The sequence below is a fragment of the Cajanus cajan genome, chromosome 9, assembly GCF_000230855.2.
Source record: "Cajanus cajan strain Asha chromosome 9, NIPB_CcT2T_4, whole genome shotgun sequence".
Classification (NCBI taxonomy): domain Eukaryota; kingdom Viridiplantae; phylum Streptophyta; class Magnoliopsida; order Fabales; family Fabaceae; genus Cajanus; species Cajanus cajan.
The window spans coordinates 17072109-17095323 of NC_138525.1; the positions used below are offsets into that span (position 1 = coordinate 17072109).

Below are 23215 nucleotides of genomic sequence, written 5' to 3' on the forward strand. Positions count from 1 at the left end.
AATTACCCTAGATTTCTGTGCCCGTGCTGACTTGAGCGTTGGAGTGCCTTTTGCAGGTACAAACCCTTTCACTCATATCGGATTGGAGCGTTCGTTCGGCCTTCAGAACACAGGAAGACTATTTGGTGTATCCTCATACAGGTACATTTGGCGCCCACCGTGGGGCCGAACGAAGTTGGTTGGAAGTTTGTTGAGAAGAACGATGCCGATAACTAGGAGAACAAACACGCAAGATCGTCCCATTGAGGAGCATGTGGAAGTGGTGGATGAAACCAATCTCTCTGAAACAGTGCGTTTGCTGAAACAAGAAATGGAATTAATGAAACAACAAAGAGAGAAGGATGCAAGAGAGTTTTCGGCCTTTAGGGCTGAGAATGAAGCATTGAAAAGTCAGGATACAACATGGAAGCCTACTCATATCACCAACACACAAACTCAAGGGTCGTATCAATCTCACGCGGTCCATACATCGGTTCCTCATGCTTCAGCAGTAGCCCCTGAGAGGTTCCCTTCGGCCTTACCTACTGTGGGTCGTCCTGCAGATATAACCACTGTCGGATCACACCGACATCCGTTTACTCCCTCCATTATGCAACTCCCTTTAATGGATAATTGGAAGGCTTTACCTATTGACAAATATGATGGTACCACTGATCCTGATGAACATTTAGATGTTTTTCTGACACAGGTAACTCTGAGTACGACCGATGACGCTGCGTTGTGTCGGATCTTTCCTACGTCCCTCAAAGGCAGAGCTCTCAGCTGGTTCACTCGTCTCCCACCCAATTCAATAGATTCCTTCAACACATTGTCATCACAGTTCACTATCCAATTTGCGACGAGTCGCCCTCATAGTCTAACGTCTTTATCTCTGGTTAGTCTTAGACAGGACAAAAAGGAGTCTCTTCGGGCGTTTATGGATCAGTTCAACAAGGCTACTTTGGAAATCAGAGATCTCAACCCAGCTGTGGCGCTACATCATCTTACAACAGCTTTGAAACCAGGCCCATTCGTCAACAACATCTGTAAAAAGCCTCCTTCGGACATGAACGACTTACGTAGGAGGGCTGATAAGTACATGCAGATGGAGGAGTTGGCAGAATTCAGAAATCAGGCCCGAGCCGAGCAGTCCACAAAATCTGAAAAACCGGTAGAACAATCATACAGGGGGCGAGGCAAAGAAATATCCCTTTGGGAGCGGCCTATCCGGGGTCCGAAGTATACTCAGTACACTCCGCTTAATGCCAACCGCGCGGCGGTCCTCGAACAGGCTTTGGCGTCTGAAGTGTTGACAATTCCGAAGAGGGCTTCCACTCCACCACGGGCAGATACTAGCAAATCTTGTCGGTATCATCGGAATCGTGGACACTCAACTAATGAATGTGCGGCCCTTAAAGATAAGATTGAAGACTTGATTAAGCAAGGAAAACTGCATAACTTTGTGGACCGATCAGGTTCATCCCAGAATCGTTCATATCAACCCAGGTATCAAGATCGGCACAGGCAAGACCGTTCTGATAAAACCTCTGATAGAGTTCGACGTGAAAGAAGCAGGTCGCGCGAAAGAAAAGATGACTCGGCACCTTCGCATAGGAGGGTTATCAATACTATTGCTGGTGGCTTTGCGGGCGGGGGCACAACTTCTTCGGCCCAAAAGAGACATCTCCGAGCTATCCGATCGGTCAACACTGTTCATAGACAGTCATCTCGGCGATTGCCAGCAATAACCTTCACTGATGCTGACTTCAAAGGCATTGACCCAGAGCAAGATGATCCGATGGTCATCAGTGTAGAAATTCACAATTGCATCGTCAAGAAAACATTGATTGATCAGGGCAGTTCGGCAGATATCATATATTGGAACACATTCAAGCAGTTGGGCATTTCTGAAAAAGAATTGCTTCCCTATGACGATCCGTTGGTTGGTTTTGCAGGAGAGAGGGTCAGTACCAAGGGTTACATCAAACTCTTCACACGCTTTTGTTTTGACGAACAGGAAAGCAGAGAAGTTCAGGTAAAATATATTGTGGTGGATGCAAGTACCTCATATAATATCCTCATCGGCAGACCGTCTTTGAATGCATTGGGAGCTATCGTTTCAACACCACATTTGGCGATGAAGTTTCCATCCGACCAAGGAAAAGTAATCACAATTCATGCTGATCAGAAGGCAGCGAGAGAATGTTATTATGCTAGTTTGCGAGTTTTGCCGTTGGAAGAAAGAAAATTCAAGTCAAACAGAATTCATGTTGTGAACGCTTCGGCAACTGTAGACGAGGCCATATGGGATCTTGATCCTAGAATGAATAATGAAGAAAGGGTGGAGCCGATTGAGTCAAAAGTGCAGTTCCAAATAGGTTCATACCCTGAGCAGGTTACGTACATCGGTGCCAAAATCTCCGAAAATGATCGCTCGGCCCTATGTAAAGTTATAAAGGAGAATAAAGATCTCTTTGCATGGACACCTTCTGACCTGCCGGGTGTAGACCCAAAAATCATGTGTCATAAGTTATCAGTATGTGCCGAAGCAAAACCAAACGCGCAGCGTAAAAGAAAAATGGGGACCGAAAGAAAACTCGCAGTTGAAATGGAGGTTGCCAAGTTGCTTGAGGCCGGATTCATTTGGGAGGTCCATTACACCACTTGGCTGGCAAATGTGGTGATGGTGAAAAAGTCGAATGGAAAGTGGAGAATGTGCACTGATTACACAAGTCTCAACAAGGCATGCCCTAAGGATGCCTATCCACTTCCAAACATAGATCGATTAGTTGATGGAGCCTCAGGACATGAGATGTTGACTTTTCTTGATGCTTACTCGGGATACAACCAAATTCCCATGCATGCCCGCGACGAGGAAAAGACAGCCTTCATAACCGATTCGGCCAATTACTGCTATCGGGTAATGCCGTTTGGGTTGAAGAATGCAGGGGCAACGTACCAAAGGTTGATGAATAAAGTGTTTCAACATCAAATAGGCAAGAATATGGAGGTATATGTGGATGACATGGTTGTAAAATCCAGAAACGTTGATCGGCATGCAATGGATCTTTCGGAAATTTTCCAACAGTTGCGCAAGTAAGATATGAGGCTCAATCCGGAGAAATGCGTGTTTGGAGTGTCCGGAGGAAAGTTCCTCGGCTTCATGCTTTCGGTCAGGGGAATCGAAGCAAATCCTGACAAATGTATGGCAATCGTCAACATGATAAGCCCTAAGACCCTTAAACAAGTTCAACAGCTAGCAGGTCGGCTTACAGCGTTATCCCGATTTCTCCCATGTTTAGCTGAAATAACGAAACCTATGGTGAGATTGTTGAGAAAAGTAAACAAGTTTGAATGGTCCGATGAATGTGAGAAGGCTTTCCAGACTTTAAAGGAACGCCTCGGTTCCCCACCAGTCCTTTCTAAGCCCGATCCAGAAGTACCAATTGTGGTTTACTTGTGTGTGTCAAATGATACAATAAGCACAGTTCTAATTCAAGAAAAGGAAGGACAGCAGCCCATTTACTTCGTCAGCCGTATGTTACAAGAGGCCGAGACAAGGTACCAGCTCTTGGAAAAAGTGGCACTAGGGCTGGTTCACACCGCTCGGCGCCTCCGGCAATATTTTCAGAGTCACCAAATTATTGTTCGAACCGATTGCCCAATAGCTAAAGTACTACGTTAACCTGAGTTGGCAGGAAGGATGATGGCTTGGTCTATTGAGTTATCGGAGTTCGACATTTGTTTCCAACCTAGAGGACCAATCAAGTCTCAATGCTTGGTGGACTTTATCAATGAGTTGCAGCCGAGGGGTTGTTTTGTCAACGATTTATGGATGATACATGTGGATGGTTCCTCCAACAATCAAGGCAGTGGAGCAGGTATAATTTTGGAGGGACCAACAGGATTAATCCTATAGCAATCATTACGATTTGCGTTCAAGGCTTCAAATAATCAGGCCGAATATGAAGCGTTATTGGCTGGCTTAAGGCTTGCACGAGAGATTGGTGTTAACCGATTGGAGTGCTGGACTGATTCAAAAGTTGTAGCCGAACAAGTGAATGATAATTTTCAGGTCAAAGATGCAAACTTGTTGAAATACTACCATTTGTTTCAAAAAATACGCGATACGTTTGAAGAAGTTTACGTAAAGCACACACCAAGAGAACACAATGCGAGGGTGGACCAGTTGGCTCGATTGGCAAGCAGTACCAGAAAACCTGGGCAGTTACGAACCACACTTCACTTGGATCTTGAAGTGCCAAGTGTGGTAGCTGCTGAATGTTTAGTAGTAGAGGGGTCTGTTCGTACATGGATCACCGAGATAATAGATTATCTTGAGCATGGTACCCTACCATCTGACCCAACGGTGGCTAAAAAGCTCCGAACGCAGACCGCTAGATATGTCGGGATTGGAGGAGACTTGTATAGAAGAGGATTCTCGGCTCCGTTGCTGAAATGCGTCGACACAGAACAAGCTAATTACATATTGAGAGAGATGCATGAAGGGATATGTGGTTTCCATTCGGGAGGACGAACTTTAGCAACTAAAGTGCTTCGGGCCGGATACTACTGGCCTACTCTCAGGGAAGATTGTGTAAAGTTTGTAAAGCATTGTGTATCGTGTCAGCGGCATGGTAACCTTATCCACGCTTCGGCTGAAGAACTTCATGGCATTAGTTCGCCTTGGCCATTCGCAATGTGGGGGATGGATATTCTTGGACCCTTCCCAATCGCCAAGGGTCAGTGCAAATTTTTGTTGGTTGCTGTAGATTATTTCACGAAATGGGTCGAGGCCGAGCCGCTTGCCAGTATCACAGCAGCCAATGTTCAAAAGTTTTTATGGAAAAACATCATCACCCGTTTTGGCATTCCATATGCACTTGTCACTGACAATGGTTTGCAGTTCACCGATCAAAAACTTAATCGGTTCATTCAGGATCTCGGTATCAAGCATAGGTTCACCTCGGTCGAACACCCGCAAGTCAATGGACAAGCAGAAGCAGCAAACAAAGTAATCCTTGGAGAATTAAAGAAACGATTGGGAGACGCTAAAGGAGCTTGGGCAGAGGAGTTATTAGAAGTTTTATGGGCGTACCGGTGTACACCTCAGTCCACAACTAAAGAAACACCCTTTCGGCTTACGTATGGCACAGATGCCATGGTACCTGTTGAGGTGGGCGAACCATCTTTTCAGCGACAATATTTTCAAGAAAACACTAATGATATTTCTCTTCGAGCTGAAGTTGATATGGTCGATGAAGTACGTGTTCGAGCCGAGATCATAGCAGAAGCTTGCAAACAGAGGATGGCTCGTAGGTTTAACTCCAACCTTATCAAGAGAAGTTTCAAGGAGGGCGACTTGGTATGGAGAGTGCAAGGAACGGCAAGACGCAATTCAAAAGAAGTTTGTTCGGTTTTGTCCAAAAAAGAGCACAAATCCGAAGTAAACCCGTTCGAATTTGTCAAACAAAAGGGATAAATCCGAAGTAAGCTTGTTCGGATTTGTCAAAGAAAAGGCCCAAATCCGAAACAAGTTTGTTCGGTTTTGTCCAAAAAAGAGCACAAATCCGAAGCAAACCCGTTCGGATGTGTCAAAGAAAGCAGCACAAATCCGAAGTAAACCCGTTCGGATTTGTCAAAGAAAAGGGATAAATCCGAATTAAGCTTGTTCGGATTTGTCAAAGAAAATGCCAAAATCCGAAACAAGTTTGTTCGGTTTTGTCCAAAAAAGAGCACAAATCCGAAGTAAACCCGTTCGGATGTGTCAAAGAAAACAGCACAAATCCGAAGTAAACCCGTTCGGATCTGTCAAAGAGAAGAGTACAAATCCGAAGTAAACCCGTTCGGATTTGTCAAGAAAAGGCATAAATCCGAAACAAGTTTGTTCGGTTTGCTTAAGAATGAAACATGCCCAAGGCAAATCACTCCAGTTTTACTAACAAAGTATAAATTTAAGGCAAAGTCCTTCGGTTTTGTTTAAAAAAGAGTACATTTGAGAAATTATTTCGGTTTAAGAATTTGGAGTACGAATGGTTATCTTAATTAAAGACAAATACTTGAATATTAACTGAGTAAAGTGAATTTCTGAAGAGAAATATCATTGCATTCAAAAGAAGGCTCTATTGGCCTCCGGATTACAGAGAATTAAAAGTTGCGGCAAAGAAAAACCTAAACGCTACTCTTCAGGAGTGTGGGTTGAGTCAGCCTGGATGGTGGTTTCAGGATTTCCCTCGATCTCAGTATCGGGCCCAGGGTTACCTTCGTCCATCGTGTTCTCTTCAGAAGTTTCAGCATCATCCTCTCCTCGGGAAGTAACATTTCGGTCGGCATCGTCCGGCTCACCTTCCTCGGGCATATCAGCAAAAGACATGAGAGACCCCTTATAGAAATCTTGAGTCATGTCAAACTCAAAATCTTCTTCAAATTGACCAAAGTGCCTAGCCTGCCGAACGGCCTGTTTGAACCCTGCTTCATGTTGAGAAACTATCTTCTCTTTAGCCTGCTCTTTGAGGGCATTATACGTAGCTTCAGCTTCTTCCACTCGGCGACGTCCTTCATTGGTCATTTTTTGAAGATCCAAGCGCAGGGTATCATTCTCTCGCCGAACGGCATTTAACTCGGCAGCTAGATCCTTATTTTTAGCGGTCATCTCTTCATTGACCGAAATCGCCTCGGCTGCAGTCTTTTCGGCCTCCTCGAGACTTTGCTTTAAATTCATGACCTCGCCAAGAGGCTCCATAGCAAGGTGATGAGCTAAAGCCAATGAACGAGTTTGCACTTCGCAGAATAACCTCCATTTGGCTCTCACATCTAAGCTTGCCAAAAATTCTTGCCCGAATGGAGAAACAATATCAGGCCGAATCACTGACTCTGCCGGAGCATCTTCACTAAGAAAGGCCCGAGACATCAGCTGAGGAGGCACCACAATAATGGTACGATTGGGAGATAACTCAGGCATTGACTTGGATTTCTTCGATTGCTCCGGTTGATCATCAGAGCTCTTCCTTTTCTTATGCTCTCGGGTGGTTTCCTTCCCTTTTTTGCCCTTCTTTTTGCGTTCCGGAGGAGGGGGCAGACGGTTATCAGTGTTGGGACGGGGGGAAGATGCAACAGCTGAAGTGCCGATTTCCCTCGATTGCCGAGCCTCCTTCACTCTTGCAGCAAGGAGATGTCGAATATTCAGGTCATCAACACCACTCTTAACCATGATTCCTGCAAGAAAGATTAAGTAAACATCAATAGGAATTAAGATGGTAAAGGTGAGAGGATAAATAGCATACCGATCAGGTCGGCCCACCAACGAGGAGACACTATCAAATTGATAAGTGATCTAGTTGGCAAACGCCGAGGAAGGCGCATTAATAATTTTAAATCTGTTCGTTCTTCGGCCGTCAACATCTTTTTCGGTACTACGTCGTAAGGCCGAGGGGTACGCGTCCAGTATAAAGGGAATAGGCTCTTCCCATCATCATCAAAGAAGAAACGTCGCCTGTTCGGCCGTATGGTCACTCGGAAGAATCCGACCTTGAAATTCTTATACGATGAAGTAAAACTATCCAACAATAGTCGATCACTGACTCGGCTTAGGGAGTGCCATTTCGCCAAAATAGTCGGCCGGGACGAATAGAAGTATAGAAAAAGAAGTGGAGAAGGCTTAATATGGAGACATTTACACAAGTGTTTGAAGCCCTGTAATTGTGCCCAGCTGTTAGGATGCAATTGAGTAGGGGCCACGTTCAACACTCTCAGCACTCCTATAGTAAACTCATCAAATGGCAATTTGACTTTGAGATCCCGAAGAAGACAGTCATATATGTAGAATGATTCCATCTTTCCACCACTTTGATCAAGGCAGACCATGTCAGGATTTGGAAAGGCATTATTTCGGCATGACCGAATCCCAATCGGGTAGGGATTTTCGTGGGTGTTAAAGTTCAGACAGTTAGTGTAATCTAGAAGATTAGTAATCATTTGTGTATCCTGATACCGAGAATAATAAGAAGTGACTTCCCCGTTCACCCACTCGTATCCAGGCACATCAGAGGGGCCATATCGTTGACGGGTTGCTACCCGTTTTGTTTTTTCTTCGACTTCTTCACTTCCACTAGTAGAAGTTTCTTCTGAAGAATCGTTGCCTTCATCTGGTCTATCGGCATCAATGGGGGACTGAGTCAATTTGGAGTAACTTGATCTACTGGACGAGGACCCCTCGGAGGACGATGACCGAGAGCTGTCAGCCGAAGAACTTGAAGAAATATCAACCATGGTAATAAAAACTTCCCAATTTCTTCACAAAAGCAAGAGGGATAATCGGATCGGCTCTTAAGCGCTCGAATTAGCACAACTCGGATTAGAATAATACGTGCGAATGGTCCTACAATCTAACCTATTTATAGATTTTAAGAGAAGCGGGAAATTTTAAAAGTGTTGAAAAATTATAACCGTTTGATTTCCGAGATCCAACGATTATAAACGCACGCCTCTTCATCTTACCCTAACCGCCATCTCCATTTTACCCTTAAAGAAAATTCCGCTTTCCTTTAAGGCTGGGGGGCAGTGTACGGGTAGGGGCGTTTAGCCACCCTCTTATCGGTTACCGAGGGACCGAATCAGGTGGCCGATTGCCAATCGGCCACCTGGTTCGGCTTATCTCTATTAATTATCTTTAATAAACCATTAAAGGTTAATTAGCTGATTAAGAAATATTACCTAATACGGTAAGTTTTTACAGGGCCCATAAGGTCCAAAGCCCACGATCGTCAATATAAATAGCTCAGGTCAAAAGGTAACGTCACTGTTCATTAATTATCCTAGATTTCTGTGCCCGTGCTGACTTGAGCGTTGGAGTGCCTTTTGCAGGTACAAACCCTTTCACTCATATCGGATTGGAGCGTTCGTTCGGCCTTCAGAACACAGGAAGACTATTTGGTGTATCCTCATACAGGTACAATTTTTATTTAAAATAATTTTGTAAAGAATCTTATTATGAATGGATTATTGATGATTTTACGATAAAAAAGATAATATTCAAATAATTGACACATATTTAGTATAAAAATAAATTAAACTAAATTACTTTATATAATAATAAAGAGTATTTTTATTATTTTTAAAATGTAAGTATGAGTGTTTTACTATCTATTCTCATCACATTACTAAGTGTGTATTTGTTTTATTGTTAAAATTTGACAAACATACGTCATAAAAATAGTTACTTTATATTTTAGTGCTTTGAAAAGTATATTTTTACATTTTCGAAAAACAGTTTTCCAAACACGCTCTAAATAGATAATCATTCAATTATTTATTTAAACTTCATAGCGGACCTCAATCCTAAATGTAAATTTTCTTATCATCTCTAAATTCTAATGAGTGTAATAACTAGGAGTAATAGATAACAAGTAGCATATCACAACTAACAAGTAGATTTTATCGAGCAAAGGTAACAAATGACTATTTCTCGATGAGAACAGTTAATGAAAAATAATCATCGCATAGAATATGTGATTTACCAAATTATATATATTTTTTAATAAATTTAACTAATTATTATCATTTCTCATTCTACGATATATTTTTCTTTGGTGAGTTCATTATACTGCTAGCGTACAGAAAAAAAAAAAAAAAAAAAAAAAAGTAACAACAGAAGACGAAGTTGTATTTTCGAAATTCCAAATTGAATTTTAATTTTAATTTGGGTTGGAGTGCAGTTACTCTGTGTAGTTATAGCTTCCCTTCCGAATTCCAATCCATTCGATTCCGTGGAGAGCTTGCGATGGAACCTTCCACTTCTTCCTACAAGGTACTCTTCCTTTCGACCTAGGGTTTCTCTTCCATCTTCCACGCAATTTTCTGCGTTTTGCATTGCTGCACACTGTTTCCTCACTACTCATTCCTTCTCGCTTTCAACTCCCGCTATTCGCAGATTATACTAGGTTCATCCTCAGTCGCGCGCCGCAAGATATTATCCGAAATGGGATACCAATTCACACTAATGGTTGCTTCATATCTCTGAGCCATTTCCTCTATGTTTCGTCGTTTCAGGTTTTGTTTAGCTTTAATTTGTTAATCTTCAGTGACGGTTTCGTTTAGACTGCAGATATTGATGAAAAGAGCATCCGGAAGGAATCTCCGGAAGAGTTAGTTATGGCTCTCGCCGAAGCCAAGGTTTGTGTACTGTCAGTCATGTGATGTTTGAGATTAGATTGTGATTTGGTTGTGATGTGTGTTTGGTTCAGCTTATTTTAAATAAATAATTGCTTACTTTTATTGCGATTTGATTACATTTCCAAACACGTACCAATTCTGCTAGAGAGTATATGCTATAAATAATTGCTTTCTGATGTCAACTGTTTTGGTGCCTTTTCTTAATGGAAGGGCGTGTTTTGAGATCAATTGTTCTCTGATTGTGAATGTGAATTACATGTCAGGCCAATGCCATTATATCCAAACTTCAAACTACCAGTAATCAAGAGGGGGTTGATGAACCAACTATTTTAATTGCGGCAGACACAGTATGTTGCGTTCTCCTTAGTTAATGGTTTTTAGGTTCTTTGTCACCTGGGCCATTTATTAATTGAGGATATACAGTTTTTGACTTTTTGTAGAGGATTTAGTGGGTACTCCAGTTTGCACATTACAGATCCTGCTTCTTTGGCTATTCTTAGGAAGAAATGATGAAATATGAGCCTTTCCATAAGAGCAGACCAAATGCTGTCTAGGTGAAATTGCCATAATTCATAAACATTTCAGTTTTCTTCTTCTTCCTTCTTGTTTTCAGTTCTCATGTGTATATTTGAGGGAACTACCAAAATTCATCATAGTATCCTCACGCTACTATCTTTCTAACATTTTGAATGAATATTGCTATTGTGTTCTTTAAAATTTAGTACAGAAGTGGAGGTTTTATGCTGTTCATTTGTTAATATTGGGGTTCTGATTCTATGTGCTTCTATTATATTTAAGACATGTTTGTATTATTGAGTACTCTGCTCCTCATAAAATAATAAGTGCAATAAGTAGTAAGTTCTTGGGTATCATGTTCATTGTTTTTGACTGTCACACAAGTGGTCTCTATTTTTTCAAAAAATTATTTCATGGTTTCTGCTAGTGTTGTCCTCTATTTGAAGTTGTTACCTGCTGAGGTTATGTAATTGTTACAAATTTATAAAATGCCACTGTTATCTTATAGTTGTGCAGCTGATACTTGCGCACTTATTTTAGCTGCTGTTAATTTTTTCCTTAGGCAGAAGCCATCTTACAAAGGCTCCCTGTTGATGACTACTTAAAGGATGCTGAGCCAACGTTATTAATTACCTGTGACCAAGTATACACCATATTCTTCTTAATACTTCTTTTCTAGTTTGCCATAGTATCTCTTCAAAATATCACCATGCATGAGCAGCATCTAATAAAAAACTTTTGAAGGGCAAGTCATTAAAATTTCAATAATGTTATCACTGCTTCCTTCCTAACAATCTCTCTCCCTTCTCTTCCATACTTGTGGATGTTAATAAATACTGAAGTCTTTTCTTTCGTTTATGGACTGTAATTGACTAGTGTTTATTAATAATCTAAAATATTCCAGTCCAAAGTCTCCATACAAATTGATTCCTTCATTTCCTTGTATTAAGGAAGCCTAAATGACCTCCATTCTCTTTAATGCCCAAACGTGCAAATTCATGCTCGCCACCCTCATAAATAAATGGCCTTATGGTGACAAGATTAGTTTGTAGCATAAATTCTCTAGTTTCTTTTCTTCTTTGACTCAATGTTTGCTTATGGCTTACATTCCTTGTCAAATGATTTGGAGGTGGTGGTGTATGAAGGTGTGATTAGGGAAAAGCCAGCTGGCAAAGAAGAAGCTCGACAATTCTTGAAAGGTATGCTTAATGTTATATTCCTATCATTTATCAACTAATAAATGTTTCCTCTTTTTCTCTCTCTCACCCTTCCAGTGAGCATGAACTTCTAATCACCTCCTATATATTCATATTTAACGACTCTATACAATTTCAGATTATTCTGGAGGGCGTGCTGCCACAGTGAGTTCTGTACTAGTTACTAACCTCAAAACAGGATTGAGAAAGGGAGAATCAGATCGTGTGGAGGTATTATTTGCCCCTACCTTTGCTCTCTTGGATGATTATTATCCAGTCCATCTCCTGTATTGTCTGACAAAAGTTCAAAACTGATTCTCTATCCAGTATGATACCAATACTTGTCCAATAAACAGTCAGGGAAGTCTAACTCTGACTTTTACTTTCAACTATGCTAATAATTACACACAAAGGTTCCCTACTCTTCTGATAAAAGGGAGACATCAGAACTCAAACGTGGTTCTAACCTTTGCTACTTCTCTATAAAATGTTCATGTCCAAATAACTTGTCAGGAACAATCCCTTGTTGGGATAGCAGCTGACTTGTATTACCTAGATGAAGATAAGATGAGCTTTTCACCTTGTTCCTTTTGTGGGGATAAATATTTCCAAGGGATTGGCTAATGGCTACGGTGAAAAATCATTACTAGTGAAGCATGAAAAGATGACATTAGGCTGATCATTTACCAAACCTGAGAAAGTTTTGGAGCTGAGCCACCAGTTTTTTAATTGGTGCAAAAATTTGACAATTAGTTTCCCAATAAAACCTGAGTGGGAAAAGTACAATATCAATTACTGCATGCTAGACGACAATCACATTGATACCATTAGTACCCTATGCCAGATTTTGTTTTCCTGCTATTCTGTTTCGATAATAATAGTACTTCCTGTGCTTGCTCGATGATTTTAACAATTACTACCATATAGGATATGTTTGCTGCTGATTTCTGTTTCCAAGATAAATCAAAACCTCTATTATTTTAATCTTGATTACTCTGACTTTTTCTCACAACACTAATGGAAGGAACTTACTTTTTTCAAATTTGGGTGTGTGAACCTTCAGTTTTATGATTTTTGGCAGTGATATTCACGGTTGCCACATGACTGTTGATTTTGTACTGTGATGTTTTGCAGATAAATTTCAATGAAATACCTGAAGAAATCATTGAGAAGCTGGTATGCATTGTTTCTTGTTGTGGTTGTTTTGTGTATGTTTCTTATATAGACAGTGCTTCTGGTCTGAGCTGACTTTCGTTGCTTAGTCGAGTAGCTAATATGCTTTTTAATCCTTTTCTTATTCAGGTTGATGAGGGAGTTACTCTCAATGTTGCCGGGGGCCTGCTAATAGAGCACCCTTTAATACTGCCGTTTGTCAAAGAAGTGGTTGGTTAACACCTCTTGTGTAGTTAGGAATGTCAGTGCATCTTAATAATAGCCATGGGGGGACATGCTGCCTTGATCTTCGGGGACATGGACAAGTCAGACTCATGACCCTGTCTGCATGCTAGTAGTTTAATTTATAGATGTTGCCATCCAATATCTGGTGTCAAATGAATGCTTCTTTTGGGTTTATACTAAGCAATTAGCTTTTTTTACTTGTTACTTTTTAGTATGAAGTGCCAGTATTCCATTATTCAGTGTTCACCATTTAAAACTATATATCTGTTGTTAAAAAGAATCTTTAATTTATTAAGTTTTGCTGGCTACATATTTGTTTCTGGAGCATATCTAGTTTAGCTTTTGATTTCGTTACCACTCAAACTGAAGCAAAACTACAACAATGACAACGACCAAGAGTTTTCCGACTAGTTATGATTCACTACATGGATGAATTTGCATCTTGGTTATCCTGAAATCTTAGTGAAACTTCCATGTTTGCCTAGCTAGTTTCCCGCTGGGACAGTCTTGCTGGTATTTTACTTTCTAGTTCCTATCGACTGTAAATGAATTATAAATATATGTGTATTTGCAGGTAGGGACAACGGACAGTGTGATGGGACTCCCCAAAAGTCTGACTGAGAAACTGTTGAAGGAGGCCCTGTAGCTTGAGCTACCGTTCCACCTTGTGTGACTGTTAAGTAATGGCTTAATTTGTGAACCTTGGCCTTTCTTGTCAACATTTCCTAAACTCAGTGCTGTCTTTTCTGGTCATAGTTATGGTTAGGCTGGGTTGTACTGTGTGTGGCAGTTATGTCTGAACTTTATTGGGTATTCTGATCAAAGTTAATCAATTGGCCCATGTTTTATTGGTAGCATAATGCTGTATTGCGACTATTCATTGGTTTAGCATGTTGACATCTGCAGTCATGTGAATTGATTTTATTCGGATTCAGATACATAGTCAGTCCGGGTGGTTGGAAATACTTGCATACTGAAATTAAGGATGACATCGAAAATATTGTAGTATTTTTTTTCTTCTTGGACACTTTTGGCTGCGAAGTTTAGTCAGTTATGTCATCGACTATGCAAATGCAATGCGTGATTGAATTGTGGAAAATCCTAGAATAAATTATGTTTTAAAAAAATCCGCTGACGGCAGAGGGATAACCCAAATCTTTGATTTTGGGGTTCTATAATCTATATATTAATCATGCTCCCCTTCGAATTATTTTTGATAGTTTTTATGCATTTGAATTATTTAGGTAATTTGCGAACATTGCCGCGGGTTGTTGGCAATTCCCTGGACTGACTTGTAAAGCATGGCTTGTTTGTTGTCAAGAATCATAGCCCTCCATAATTTAATGAGGTGACCTGTATTCCATTTCCAGCACTTCTAGAATTCCCCCTTGCATTTACTCTCTCACATTTATTTTCGGTCTCTATCAAAGCGTGAGAAAATAGCAAGAATTTCGTTCTTGTTTATCTTGTGTAAGAGTACCGATAGGTACACGCACCTTATTAAGTTTTCAAATATGCATTTTCTGAATGGTTCAGATTCAAGCAAGTCTAGTTTGCGAAGAGTTTAAAAAGGTAAACGTGTCTGCAAAATATAATTTCGAAATAAAAAATTAGCTGCCCCCAAAAGCGTGGTTCATATATTAATTTGATAATAGTTGTTGAAAATGTCGTGAATGACGTAACGTTGCTAACTGGTCCTCCCATGGATTGAAGAAATCGATTTGTCCTCTGAATAAACAATGTCTTTTTCTATTCAGGCCATTTGATTGAAATCAACAATTTCTGCTGGCCAGAATTCACCAACCTTACATCATCCCATCCTTAGCTTTCAAAGTCCACTTGTTTAATAGTACAATATCTGGGCTCAGTCCAGTTTCTGTGACATCATAATCAGTTTGTCTCGGACTGTCATTAATTAGTGTGTGTGGAGAGAAAAATTTACGTTTAAAAATGAAAATCAAACACGCACTTAACATGCACATTATTAATTTTAATTTTAAAATAAAATAACAAGTATTTTTTTTTTATAGAAAACGAATATCCTCCATTATTTTATTGGAAGAGGATACAACTGAGTAATTAATAAAGGATTAAAAATGTTTCTAGTTAAAATTTAGAATAATTTTTTTTTCAAATTTAAAATTATTGATTTTAATGTTATGATTTAAAAAATTTTTATTATAATCTTTTATATCATCAATAATATATTAAAAAATGACAGATTGAGATAATTATATCATATCAACTGAATTTAATGTGATATTTTTATTATTAATAAGTAGATTTTATACGACCTTGACAAATTTTTTGATAAAATTTGAATATGAAAAATAAAATAATTTTTTTAAAATTATAAGACTAAAAAAATCAACTTTAAATATTCAACATAATCAACTCTTATATATTAAACATAAATATTTTTCATACAACATTTTAAAAAAAGATTTCTTCAACCAGGAAATTTTTAGAAATTTCTTATTTAATTTAATTTTTATATAATAAATATTCTGTATCTGTATTACACGGATTAAAATATTATTTACATATTTACTTGTCAAATTGATGATTAGTAAATATTTATCAGAAGAATTTCATCTTTAATGTTAAAATATTACCTAAGATTTTATTTATGGTATTCAGAATCATTTTAGCTCAAAAAATTCCTTTAATATAATTACTCTCCAAAATAAAATCTTATAACAATGGAGTATTGTAAGTTAAGACTAAACCTGAAATTATTTATGTGATGCGATAATGTGTGGTGATAACTGATAAGTAGTAGAATAAGAAGCATTTGGCATTTAGATTAAATCCGAGAGTAAAAAAACGGAAATTACTTGCGTGAGCACCTAATACTAAAGGAACAGAGGAGCATATGTGAGTAGGAAGGCAGGAAGCGAAGCTTGTTATAACCGAGCCCAGGTGCCGCTGGCGCAGTGTACGGAACAGTGAAATCAGCGTTTTGGTGGCAGTGGAGACAGGGAAGCTTCCTCTGCGCCATTTGAAGGCTTGGACTCATTATCGATAGGAGACAAAAGCAAGGAAAGACACATTGATTCATATTCGCATCATCCCGGAGAAGATGACAGTGACGGTGGGAGTTCAGATCCAGCAACAGCATCAGAGCAGAATGGCCCTCCCTGATTTCCTCCAGAGCGTGAATCTCAAGTACGTCAAATTAGGTTACCACTACCTGATCTCCAACCTCCTAACCCTATTCCTCGCCCCACTCATCCTCGTCGCTCTCATCCAGGTCTCCCAAACCACCGACCTCCACCACCTCTGGCTCCACCTCCAGTACAACCTCCTCACCATCCTCACCTGCTCCGCCGTCCTCGTCTTCGGCGCCACCCTCTACGCCGTCACCCGCCCCCGCCCCGTCTACCTCCTCGACTCCTCCTGCTTCCGCCCCGCCGACCACCTCAAGGCCCCCTTCCAAAGCTTCATGGACCACTCCCGCCTTACAGGCGACTTCGAGGATTCCTCCCTCGATTTCCAGCGCAAGATCCTCGAACGCTCTGGCCTCGGAGAGGAGACCTACGTTCCCGAGGCCATGCACTCTATTCCGCCTCAGCCCTCTATGGCTGCCGCCAGGGCTGAGGCGGAACAAGTAATGTTCGGTGCTCTGGATAATCTCTTCCAGAGCACCGGTCTCAAACCAAAGGATATTGGTATCCTTATTGTGAATTGTAGCTTGTTTAACCCCACGCCTTCTTTGTCTGCCATGATTGTTAATAAGTACAAGCTGAGGGGTAACATTAGGAGCTTTAACCTAGGTGGGATGGGGTGCAGTGCTGGTGTCATTGCTGTTGATCTTGCCAAGGATCTTTTGCAGGTCCATAGGAACACCTATGCTGTGGTTGTTAGCACTGAGAATATTACTCAGAATTGGTACTTTGGTAACAAGAAATCCATGCTCATTCCCAATTGCTTGTTTCGCGTGGGCTGCGCTGCGCTGTTGCTCTCTAATAAGCCCGCCGATCGCCGGCGGGCTAAGTATAGGCTTGTTCATGTGGTGAGGACACACCGGGGCGCCGATGATAAGGCCTTCCGGTGTGTCTACCAGGAGCAGGATGATGCTGGGAAGACGGGGGTGTCTTTGTCTAAGGATCTGATGGCAATTGCTGGGGGAGCGCTCAAGACCAACATCACCACGCTTGGTCCTTTGGTGCTGCCAATTAGTGAGCAGCTTTTGTTTTTCACGACCTTGTTGATGAAGAAGCTGTTCAAGGCTGATGTGAAACCTTATATACCCGATTTCAAGCTTGCTTTTGATCATTTCTGCATCCATGCTGGGGGCAGGGCTGTGATTGATGAGTTGGAGAAGAACCTGCAGCTGCTTCCGGAGCATGTGGAGGCTTCTAGGATGACCCTTCACCGGTTTGGGAACACTTCCTCAAGCTCCATTTGGTATGAGTTGGCTTACATTGAAGCCAAAGGGAGGGTGAAGAAGGGCAACAGGATTTGGCAAATTGCATTTGGAAGTGGTTTCAAATGTAACAGTGCGGTTTGGGAGGCGCTGAGAAATGTCAGGCCTTCTCCTAATGGACCATGGGAAGATTGCATTCATAGGTACCCTGTGGAGATAGTTACATAGTTCAGTTCAGTCATACTCTGGTTACAATTGAATTCAGGGCACCCTTCATTAGTTTCCAGATCCTTTGTCTCTCTGTTGTAGATTCATAGTGTAATTCACTTCACTACCTCTTTTGTGTTTGATGATTCATGATTGTGGCTTTCCATTTGGTCAAATTCATGTATCTGGAGTAATGTGATTGGGGAATTCCTGATTTTTTATTCTCCCTGTTGATGCTCTTTTACATTTTGCTTTTAATTGTTTTTTAGCCTTAAAACATTGTTTTTCTCACCATGTATAATTTGCAAGTGATTTTCTGAAAATTTCTGGTCTTTCGCCTATCGAACTTGGAGGTCTCATGCCTGGTTTCTTGAAGGTTTTTTCCATCTAAACATGTGCAATGCTTTTGCATTTCTTGAGAATTTTCTTGTCTGCCTGGTTTCTTGAAGTTTTTTCCATCTAAACATGTGCAATGCTTTTTCATTTCTTGAGAATTTTCTTGTCTTTTTCCCAGTTCTAGTTGACTTTGCAGTTTCCACTACAATTTGCTGGATCATTTTGGCGAAATCAAGTGCTTAAACGCCTAAATATCTTATTTAAATCAATGTAGAGTAATAGTTGTCTGTAACATAAGTTTCCATTATAATATATCACGGAGTAAAGCCATTAAAGAGTATTCAGTTTTGTAATCTGAAACACATGTATGTATTATCAATTTGTTTTGCGATGTTTACTGGATAGGACTTGGATTTTAAAATGTGAAACACCAACTGTCACTTCCTGTTACTTTATACAAATATTTTAAACAAAAACGATTTTTGGATATTTAAACTTATCGTACAGCTAATAAGGGATCCATGAATTGTTGAGAAAAATATACTGGTAAGTGTAGATAGAGTGGTTGTAATTTGTTAAAGAGAGGTATCCATGAATGAACATTATTTTTAAATCACCACTATCTATTTTAAAGCTAGCACTGCCCCAGAAATAAAGAAATGTCTCTTTGGTGTGCAGCCTCATTTACGCATTCCGATGGAATATTGAGCGAAAAAAAGTGGTCGTTGGAAATGTGAATCACATTTACATGACATTGACAACGACGTGCTCATTCGTTCGGGTTCAGGTCACATTGCATACACATTCGTGCATGTCCTTTAAAAGTAGTAGTTACAACTTGTATTTCTAGTACTTGTTTGATTACGCTTTAAGCTACTGTCACCTACTTTTAACGTGAAATCTAGTTTAGACTATCGTAAACACACATCCCAATCATATTAAACTAGGGATGGCAACAGACGGAAATGGGAGAGTTATCATTTTCATCTTAATTTTCATATTTTATATTCATCATATCTTATATTTGATGAGAATGGAATATTTGATCTCATCTTCATATTTTTCAGATATCGGATATATTTTATCTATCACATATTTGTTTTAAAAATTAATTAAATATTTTTTAAAAAAAAATATAAAAAATAAGAATTTTAATATAAAATAATAATTATAAAATTACATTAATTAAGTTTTATTTGACATAAATTAAAAATAAAGTAAAAATGCACAAATGTCAATAAATTTTAAAGAGAATAGATTAAATATCTAAAAATTTAAAAACGAGTATAATTATGGGTACAAGTACAAAATGCTTGTGCATACACTCATCTCGTCCTTGTATTTAATTTAATTAATTAGATATTACATGTACCCTTACACGGTTATATAAAGTATTTTCCATCAAAGTTAGGGTAGACTCGAACATTATCCACGAGTACAAATTTACTTATCATTCCTATATTTAACGAATGTAGGAATCTCTTTGATGTTAAAAAATGAAATAGAAGAAATGAGAAATAGAATGAAAGTTATTGAGATTATTTAGTTTAAAAAATAATAAATAAATTTTTTTATTTTATTGTTATTACTAGTAAGGATAAAAGTTATTTTATTTAATTTTCTATATACAAGTTAATTTCTTTTGTTATATCTAAACAAAATTAAATATATTAAAATTATTTGTTAACAAATTTATCTAACTAAAAATTTATTTTGATTATAATCGAACAAAACAATAATCAATTATACATACGAACTAATCAAATTTTCAACATTTTTTCCAAACACCAATATTATCAAAGTATAAATATATCTTTTATATATAATATAAATATAATTTTTAATTATTAATATTATTTTAATAATTTTATAATTATTATTTTATTTTATTCTTCCAATTGGGGGAGGGGGTTAATCTATTAACTGATTTTGGGGGTGGGGGTGTGGCCGTGTGGGGCACATGTTACATGGCAGGAATAATCATTAATGAGAAATGAAAAAAAATATACATTATATAGTGCAAGATCTTAGAAGACGTTTGATATAAGAAAAGTTTTTTCATAATCCATAAATCATGATTTTTGAAAATAGTTAAAATCTATTTAATTACTCATAAAGATTTTTAGGAATATTCATTTAAGACTTATGGGTAGGGATGGCAATGGGGCTTCATGGGTGGGTAATAGTAAACTCGTCCCCATCCTGCTGGATGAAAATTGGCCTCATATTCGTCCTATACCCGTGCGGGTATCCGTTAAGTGGGTATCCATGAATTTCTTGAATATCCGTAGATATCTATGGATATTCGTGGGTATTTATAAACTTTTTAAGAAATTAAAAAAAAATATATTACAAATAATTTTAAGTTTTTTTTAGGGGAATAATTTTAATTTTAAGTTTATATTTAATGTCATTGAAATATTAAAAATAAAAATTTAATATTAATTTTGAACTTGTAATTAATATTAATTTTGTTGAAATAATAATAAAAAAGCAAGATAATCACTAACTTAAAATACATCAATCTCACACGTAAGTGAAAGTCTCATATGACATATCACAAAGTTACAATAATTCAATCTCATAATGTGTGATGACTAATGTGTTGGCTATGTGGTTATGAAAAAAAATAAGATGAGAGAGTATAGTTTTAAGGTTATGTGGTACAAAGATAATTAGGATATTTAAGAAATATTATTAAACGGGTACTCGCGAGTATGGATACCATCATACCCACCCCACCCCGTTTATAAACGGGTAAAAAATTATTCATTTCCATTATTCGCGGGTATCTAATTAGCCTATTCATTTATTATCCGTAACGGATTTTACCCACAAATACCTACGGGTGCGGGTATTTTTGCTATCACTACTCATGGGAATTAAAGATTTTAAGATTACAATAGTATGTTCCTAGGTATATAAATATTTTTTAAAATTTTTTTTTTATTAAAATAAATTCATTAAATATATTTATTTACTCAAATTCTATTATAAATATGACATTAAATTATTTTAAAAAGTGAAAAATTTATAGTTAAAATTATTTAAATACAAAATTCAACAAAAGAAATAAATAAAGAAAAATATTACATTATAATTAAGAAGGATAAAAATATATTATTTTATTTTATTTAAATGAATAAGTAAATAAATAAAAAAATATTAGCAAATACTATTAAACTATAAAAACAAAAGAGACTTTAATAATATTATTAAAATTAGCAAGGTAAGATATAATAAGATGCAAGAAAGAAAGAAATAAAGAGAGTATGATGGTTTTGGATCCTCTCCTACAATGCTTTTTCTCTAGCCTCTCTCCAGTAATAATAATAATCATTAAATATATTTAATGACTCAAATTCAATCTTATAAATACCATTTAAAATAAGTGTTAACATTTAAAATATTTTTGGCTATGCAATAATTTTAATTTTTCGTAATGAAAATTCAGTTTCATAAAGATTACCCAAAAAAAATTAAGTGAAATAATAATTTCTATTTTCAATATAATTGTATATATTTCTTAAATAATTTTGATTATTGCACAACTAAAAATATTATAAATGTTAACATTTATTTTAAAATAATATTTATAAGATTGAATTTGAGTCATTAGATTGAATCTGAGAAGTTATATTCCTGAAAATCTTTTTTTTAAACAGTCACCAAACATGAGAAACCAAAGATTACTGACTCAAATTTCATAGAAAAGTAAAAATATTTCATGTACTAAACACCCAATTAGTATCTAAAAAAATTTCTTTGCAAATCCGTTCTCCCTACTAGAGATGTTTATGGTGCCATTTGATTCAATTTTTTAAAATTCATCCAAATCAAATAAGAAAATTAAGTACAGTTCAATTTAGTTTATTTTGAATGAATTATGAAACTCAAACCACACCAAACTAATATTTTGTTGGTTGGTTTGGTTTGATTTTTGTAATTTTTAAAATTTATTAATTAAAAATTAACTAAATATATGTATTATTATATTACTTGTTTAAGATAGTTTGTAAAAAAATAAAACTGAAAATACACAAATATTAAAATATTTTGATCACTTAATATATTTAACACCAAATTTTATTTTATTTTATTAAAAATATTTTCTTAATACAATTTTTTTTAAGGGAACCTTAATACAACTTTAGTTATCATATTAAATATTTTTTTCATATATATAATTTTTTACTTAAAAAAATTAATTTCAAATGTTATAAATAATTCATAATTTTTTATTTTAAAATTCTGTTTAATAACTTATAATTTTATAAAAAAATATCTTTAAATATTATAACATATAATAGCTTATATTTTATATAAAAAAACATCTTTTATGTTGTGTCAGTTTTGTATACCTACACATGAATTAGAATATATATATATATATATATATATATATATATATATATATATATATATATATATATATATATATATATATATATATATATATATATATGTATTTGCGCGCGCGTGTTAATTTATAAAACAATGCGTTTTGATTTGCTTACAAATTTTACTTGCTGCAACCATAAAAAAAGAGAATGAGGAGAATGGAGGGAGTGGAAGAAACAAACAACATTTTCACTCTACTTGGAAGAGGGTGAGGAATGAATAAGTGATAATTAATTTTATAAGAAATATAATGAAATAGAATAAAACTTGTAATTGATTGATAGAATAAATTGTCATAAATACGTGAATTGGTATTTAAAATTGTATTTTATTGAGTTAAATTTTCATGTAAAAATAAATAATATATAAAACTATCATTTTGTGTTGCTAATTTTTGTATGCCTATAATGTATTATAATTATAATATATTCGAATATGGTAAAGAATTGCTATGTTTTGGTATGCCTAAAATGCTTTACAATCATAACATTGAAATATGACGAGGAATTCATAGTTGAATAAAAATTATCTGTCGTAACCAGGATCATGACGAGATGACGCTAACATTTATTTTTTAATGGAGTCGTCACCAATATTTTATTTTAAGGGAAAAACATTGGAAAACTCTTTAAAAGATAATCTT

At 37.0% G+C, this 23215-nt stretch overlaps 3 protein-coding genes across 6 annotated transcripts; all 3 read left to right on the plus strand.

The window, feature by feature from the left end:
* The first annotated feature begins 202 nt into the window (after window positions 1–202).
* Window positions 203–3079, plus strand: LOC145951978 (uncharacterized). Its single transcript, XM_083064189.1, has one exon. The coding sequence runs from the start codon at window positions 203–205 to the stop codon at window positions 3077–3079; it is 2877 nt and encodes a 958-aa protein (XP_082920315.1).
* A 6529-nt stretch (window positions 3080–9608) lies between these two features.
* LOC109811993 (Maf-like protein) lies at window positions 9609–14197 on the plus strand. Of its 4 annotated transcripts, none has more exons than XR_014429411.1 (10): window positions 9609–9784; window positions 9908–9979; window positions 10075–10149; window positions 10413–10496; window positions 11228–11308; window positions 11795–11864; window positions 12001–12092; window positions 12996–13037; window positions 13164–13339; window positions 13834–14197. XR_014429411.1 is itself a non-coding variant. In XM_020375847.3 (10 exons), the coding sequence occupies exons 1-10, from the start codon at window positions 9758–9760 to the stop codon at window positions 13903–13905; spliced, it is 696 nt and encodes a 231-aa protein (XP_020231436.1). In that variant the 5' UTR covers window positions 9615–9757; the 3' UTR covers window positions 13906–14197. The 4 variants fall into 4 exon arrangements, 3 of the variants coding, with proteins under 3 accessions (XP_020231436.1, XP_020231437.1, XP_020231438.1); XM_020375847.3 differs by having other exon boundaries at window positions 9615–9784; window positions 13164–13244; XM_020375848.3 differs by lacking the exon at window positions 11228–11308 and having other exon boundaries at window positions 9618–9784; window positions 13164–13244.
* Window positions 14198–16029: 1832 nt separating this feature from the next.
* KCS4 (3-ketoacyl-CoA synthase 4) lies at window positions 16030–18056 on the plus strand. The gene has a single exon (XM_083063018.1). The coding sequence runs from the start codon at window positions 16342–16344 to the stop codon at window positions 17854–17856; it is 1515 nt and encodes a 504-aa protein (XP_082919144.1). The 5' UTR covers window positions 16030–16341; the 3' UTR covers window positions 17857–18056.
* Window positions 18057–23215: the final 5159 nt, after the last annotated feature.